Below are 6703 nucleotides of genomic sequence, written 5' to 3' on the forward strand. Positions count from 1 at the left end.
AACAAACAACAGATGTTAGTGATTCATGAAACTATCAAATAAGTAGAGTTTGGAAATCTACAGTATGGAACAAAAAACAGAAAGGTTTAATGTGCAACACAATTCATTTAATGTGAGGATGGGTCCCTGCTTCATCTCTCTCTCAGCTAAAGGGGTCCCTGCTTCATCTCTCTCAGCTAAGGGGGTCCCTGCTTCATCTCTCTCTCAGTCTATAGGGGTCCTTCCTTACTTGTCCTGAAAGACGTTAAAGAGTAAGACCAACAAATCTAGAGTAGTGGTTCTTTCAGGTCGCGACCCCCCAAAATAATGCTATGTGAACAGGTCCTCTGTGTGTTCCTTTTAGACTTCATGTCTGATTCTACCCTGTTGTTTATCATTTTCTGTCTAATAAAGTATTAACTCAATCAAACCCTATGTCACAGAGCAGGGGTCTTTGAGGTTTTTTCAGGTCAAGGACCCCTTAGCAGAGAGAGAGATCCCCCAAATACATATTGTATTACACTGTGTTGCAGATTAAACTTTGACAGCAACTATGATCAGTGTTGTGGAAATTAATGTTTGTTTGATAGTGATTTACACATTATCTTTCCTATTAAAGGGATATTTCACTTTCAAAACATGTGTGGGTCATGTTATCGTCTACTCAGGCTTTAGTGACCCCCCCCCAGAAAGTATTTAGATATTTGATATTCATTTTATCAGACACGCCCCCTTCCTATACAAACCCATTATAACTTCAAACTCTATTCTAAGTTAGATTCTATGTTAGATTAATCAGAAACACTGTCCTTGGTTCTGCTGACTCATCCTGACCTCCTAATACGTGAGGGGGCGTGTTTTATCAATTACTTTTTTCATTTATTTTATATATTTTTGGGGGAAAATGAAAAAAGGAGGATGAGTCACCAGAACCAAGGACTGTGTTTCTGATGAATCTAACATGTTAAAATGGAGAATAGTGGGTTTGTATAGGAAGGGGGCGTGTCTGATAAAATGAATATCAAATGTCTAAATACTGAATTAAGCATCTTAAAAACTGTCTGGGGGCTCACAGAGTCTATGTGAGTGAAATATCCCTTTAATATGTTGGATTCATGTTTATGTGGATTTTCACACATAATACCTTTCACCATTGGCTCTGTACCTTTCCCTCTACACCAAACCTCTTTGATTTGGCTCTGTACCTTTCCCTCTACACCAAACCTCTTTGCAGAGTGATGTCACTTATATTACTGAATGTCTTTCATTCATAAAGTAACACACAGTTCTCTATGAATTGAGGACAAAGGACCACAATGGAAACAAACCATAGGCTTTCTAGGGTTTTAATCCTAGTACTTTCCTGTGATTTCTTTTTTGCAAACTGTTAATAAAGTATTCAATCAGTTGTATTACTACTGAATTACTTTACTTCATAAAATAACAGTTATGTCACTTATATTACTGTCTGTCTTTCATTCACAACGTAACACAGAGTGATGCTACTTATTATTATTATTATTATTATTATTATTATTATTACAGAATATCATTCAATCATAAGAGTTATGTCTCTTATATTCCTGTAGCTCCATAAAGAACCTCTCACTCCGCTATACAGCTCCGAGATGAGGTTCTATGTGGTTCTCATCCGGGATCGGTCGAACGTCCGCCAAGCTCCGCTGTTTACCCTTTTGTATACATCGTATCCCAAAACTAATGGTAGATTCCAAACCTCACGGATGTTTAAGGTTTGGACCGGAGCATAATATTTTAGGTCTGGAGCGAAACTACCCGTTTAAATCGCTTATTTAGTCCGCCGGTGGCCATGTTTCCCATTGTAGCCAAACCAGGAGCAGTACTGGCAGCGGACGTAGGGGGGTTTTCCGGGTTGAATGGGAAACATGGCCACAGGCTGACTAAATAAGCGATTTAAACGGGTAGTTTCGCTCCAGACCTAAAATATTATGCTCCGGTCCAAACCTTAAACATCCGTGAGGTTTGGAATCTACCATTAGTTTTGGGATACGATGTATACAAAAGGGTAAACAGCGGAGCCTTGGCGGACGTTCGACCGATCCCGGATGAGAACCACATAGAGCCTCATCTCGGAGCTGTATAGCGGAGTGAGAGGTTCTTTATGGAGCTAATATTCCTGAATGACTTACATTCATAAAGTAACACAGAGTGACGTTACTGTGTGCATTATATTTATGAATGTTTATTCCTTCATAAGAACCTTTACTTTGTCCTCCTAGCCTTAGATCAACTTTTATCTTTCACTTTTAACTTAGATAAATAGAGACTTGTACTCTTGTATCTATGAGTCTTAGCTCCACCCCCCCCCCAGATTGCTCTGGAATGTCACCAGTAAAGCCCGTATTTCTCTAAACATGAACAAATGATAAATATAAGGTGTTTACCCGCTTGACCTAAATCTTAACTAGGTGTCCGTTGTGTGTGTGTAATGTATTAGTCCATATGTTTCAATAAAGAAGTGTTTTAATCCCGTCTGTGGCCAAACATCTTGTTTACCTCCTGTTTACATTGAGTGTAATTCCGCCTTTCACCGGATGCGCCCCCTCACTACCGCCCATTGGGAGCTTCAGACAGAATCGGCCACAGACGGGATTAAAACACTTCTTTATTGATAAACATGGACTAATACATTACACAAACACACCGGACACCTAGTTAACATTTAGGTCAAGCGGGTAAAACACCTTATATTTATCATTTATACATGTTTGGAGAAATACAGGCTTTACTGGTGACATTTCAGTGCAAATTGGAGGGGGGGTGGAGCTAAGACTCTAGTAGATATACAAATGTCAACATAGATTAAATACATCTACGAGAGTCTTAATAACTTTGTGCATGTAATGAATGACACTAATTAATTCATAATAAAACAACAGAGTGACGTCAGTCTACTATCAGTGAATTTATGACATTCAGCTCTAAAGGCACACACAGTGCTGTCACTCTGTGTTACTTTATAATGGATCATCATTAGCATGTGATGCTAACGGTCAATACGTACTGAATGACACGGATTCAGGGACAATAATAAAGTAACACAGAGTGACAGCAGCAGCACTAGCATGTAGCATATTAGCATAACAGCATTATGTTAGCAGCCTACAGTCTACACAGTGCTGTTAGCATTATCAGCATTAGCATGGTAACTAACCCAGCCAGTCCTCCGAACAGGAACTTGATGGCCTTGGGGGAGGTCTTGGCCTTGGAGTCCGTCATGGTGGCTCTGGTCTGGGGGGTCTGGTCTGGTCTGGAGGGTTCTGGTTCCTCTAGGAGAGACAAGCTGAGCCACAGGACAAGGTGACACTCACACAGGAGCGCGCACGTCACGTCACGTCACGTCACGTTACGTACACGTAAACGTACGGCAAGTGCTCCCCGGGAACGCGCACAGCAACACTGTTTTATTTAGACGGAGGGACCAATGTGCTCTGAGGGTTTGTACATCCGGTCCAGAACGGATGCGGAAACGGCTTCAGTAAGTATGGTTGAAATAGCCGGATGCAGTAGGCGGGCTCTATGACCGGATGTGAGCACTGAGAAGCAAACAGACACCTGGCTTTTTCACGTGAAGTTAATGTATAATAATATAACCATATAGGAGTAGTAATGATAATAATTACAACAATAATAACACCATAATAATAATAATAATATAATGTGAGTTTATGCTTGACAACAATACAGTGGGAGATACAGTGTCCTGAACAATAAATCATCACAGTGCTCTATCTAAATGTATAAGATATCAAATATAACACATCAAAGTTGTACACAGGGCTTATATTACATAGAATGATACATTACTGATACATTATATCATATATAATAAAGATAATGATACATTACTGATATATTATAGAATGATGCATACTGATGCATTACATTAAATAATGATACATTACAAAACAACAAGTTAACTGTAATGACCAGATCTGCCAAACAAAAAACTACCTCGATGATAAAACATGAACAAAACGTGTGAGCTTTGGAGGTTATTTAAAGGGCCAGACCACTGTTAGAGAGGTTTGTGTTGTGTATTTACCTTGTCATGATGGAACTCCAAAGGTGGACAAGACCCTGGCCCCTGTAAAAAAAAGTCACCCACCCCCCCCCCCCCCCCCCCCCCCCCCCCCCCAAACTGTTTACTGTACATATTTTGATTTCTACTCGTCTATATGATGTTTTTGCATAGTACTGTATATTTGTCTGTCGTTAAATGTTTCAATGAATTGAGTACAAAGGACCACGATGGAAACAAGACATATAGTTCTTTCTTGTGTTTTAAATCCTCTAAACAGACCTGGTATTGATCTGTACTTCACTCTGCTTGTCTTTACGAACTTAAATAAAGTTAATACATTATTCAACCAATCAATCAATCAATCAACCAATCAACCAATCACATCTAGAGACAGTCTAACATGGTGACTGAGGTTTGTCTTTTGTGCTTCAATCCCTGTGCAAAATGAACCCACACTGCCCTCTGCTGGGCAGACATAGAAGTCATTCATTCTCTCATATTTTGATCCAGAAAAATCATTTATATATTATTTATATAAATTCATTCATTCATTCATACACAATGTTATTTACATAGAATGTTGTTTACACTGATGCTATCTTCATGGTTTACCTGGTATCCTATTAGTTCAGTGGTTTTCAACCTTTTTCATGCCAAGGACCCCTAAATTGATATACATTTGGCCACGGACCCCCATTTGAAAGTGTTTTGTGCCAGGGACCCCCAGAAGCAAAGATATCAGTTAATTTTCGCTTTAAAAAAATATAGATATATATTCAAAGATATATGCACACTTTTTCAAGGTTTTTCAAAAATAGCAGATCTACAAGCTCATAGCGCGGCACTCGGTGCCGCGCTATGAGCTTGTAGATCTGCTATTTTTGAATAGCCCAAAGCTAAGTGGTTAAAAATGATTGTGACGCTATGTTAACTCATTTTGCTGGGGACCCCCTGGTACTCCCTCAAGGACCACTAGTGGTCCCCGGACCACTGGTTGAAAACCACTGCTATAGTTTAGTACAGATTATTATATTGATAGTTTATAGTTGTGTGTGTTTACCAGTGGTGTAAAGTAACTAAGTACATTTACTCAGGTACTGTACTTTTTTATACAATTTTGAGGTATCTTTACTTTACTGGAGTATTTCCAATTTTCAGTACTTTTACTTCTACTCCACTACATCTCAGAGGCAGATATATATATATTTTTTACTCCACTACTTAGTTACTAGTTACTTTGTATTATTTGTATTATTATTACACAACATAAATTAACCACTTCACCCCTGTATACATTTAGGCCATTTGAAAACAGCAGATCTACAAGCTCACAATGCGTCGCGGTGCGACGCATTGTGAGCTTGTAGATCTGCTATTTTAAAAGTATTTTTTATACATTTGAAAACATGAAATGGGACATTCTGCATAATGAGTACTTTCTACTTTTGGTACTTTAACTCAGGGACGTGCTGGCCACTGGGAAATTCGGGAAAATTCCAGAACGGCCGCGCCATTTACGGGCCGCCAGACGGCCGGTGGGCCACCCAAGACAACTGCAGCATGTTTTCTTTTTTTTTATTGAAACATTTCGGAAAATCCCAGAGCTGAATTTTGGTCCCAGCACGCCCCTAACTACATTTTGATACCAATACTTTTGTACTTTTACTCAAGTAAATTTTGAATTCCGGACTTTTACTTGTAACAGAGTATTTCTACATTGCAGTATTGATACTTTTACTTAAATCAAACATTTGAGTACTTTTTCCACCACTAGTGTTGACCTTGTTTAAGTCACTCTGGATAAAGAGTGTCTGATAAATTAATACATTGTAAATTATAATTCACTTTTCTTTCTTTTTCTATGTGTTTGTTTTTATTAAATTGTTTTTAAAATAAAGTCACATTTCATAGTGAGGTCTGTGACTCTGAGAGTGTACACATGGAGCCAAATGAACCCTTACAGGTCTGTGGCTCAGAGTGTACACATAGAACCAAATTGACCATAAGGGTCCATGTGATTCCATTTGTACCAAATGGACCGTTTGGTACATTAGGTTCCATTTGTACACTCTCAGAGTTACATTAACACTGAGGATTTTACAGTGTCCATAGTCTAATGCACATCACACTGTGTGTGTGTGTGTGTGTGTGTGTGTGTGTGTGTGTGTGTGTGTGTGTGTGTGTGTGTGTGTGTGTGTGTGTGTGTGTGTGTGTGTGTGTGTGTGTGTGTGTGTGTGTGTGTGTGTGTGTGTGTGTGTGTGTTCAGTACAGACACACATTTACATCCAGAATGTTTTATTGTATTTATGAACACAATCATATTAATTGATGTAACATTGTCACAATGTAAATACAATAACATTGGTTTCATTTTCTTGAAGATATGAGTAAATATAGACATTAACCCATTAAGACCTGAAGCCGATTCTACATGTCTCCTAAATCTCAACAGTTTTCTGAAAAACGTATGTTTCTATATCAGTGGTTCTCAATCCTTTTCATGTCAAGGACCCCCAAAATTATATGTATTTGGCCACGGACCCCCATCAAAATATGTTGTTCCAGGGACCCCCCAGAAGCTAAGATTTGAGTTAAAAATGTTCGCTTTAAAAATGTATATATTCAAAGTTTTGCACACATTTTCACGATTTTTCAAAAATA

The 6703-nt window shown here is 38.6% G+C and overlaps 1 protein-coding gene across 1 annotated transcript in view; it reads right to left on the minus strand.

Annotated features, from left to right (window-relative positions):
- The window catches only part of slc25a11 (solute carrier family 25 member 11), a 29567-nt gene extending 26234 nt beyond the window's left edge, over nt 1–3333 (minus strand). The window contains exon 1 of the mRNA XM_084043046.1: nt 3173–3333. Within this exon, the coding sequence (XP_083899172.1) occupies nt 3173–3237 (65 nt within the window). The 5' untranslated portion in view covers nt 3238–3333. The remainder of the gene's footprint in view (nt 1–3172) is intronic.
- Nucleotides 3334–6703: the final 3370 nt, after the last annotated feature.

This window comes from Gymnoscopelus microlampas (genome assembly GCF_963454915.1).
Source record: "Gymnoscopelus microlampas genome assembly, chromosome: 19".
Classification (NCBI taxonomy): Eukaryota; Metazoa; Chordata; class Actinopteri; order Myctophiformes; family Myctophidae; genus Gymnoscopelus; species Gymnoscopelus microlampas.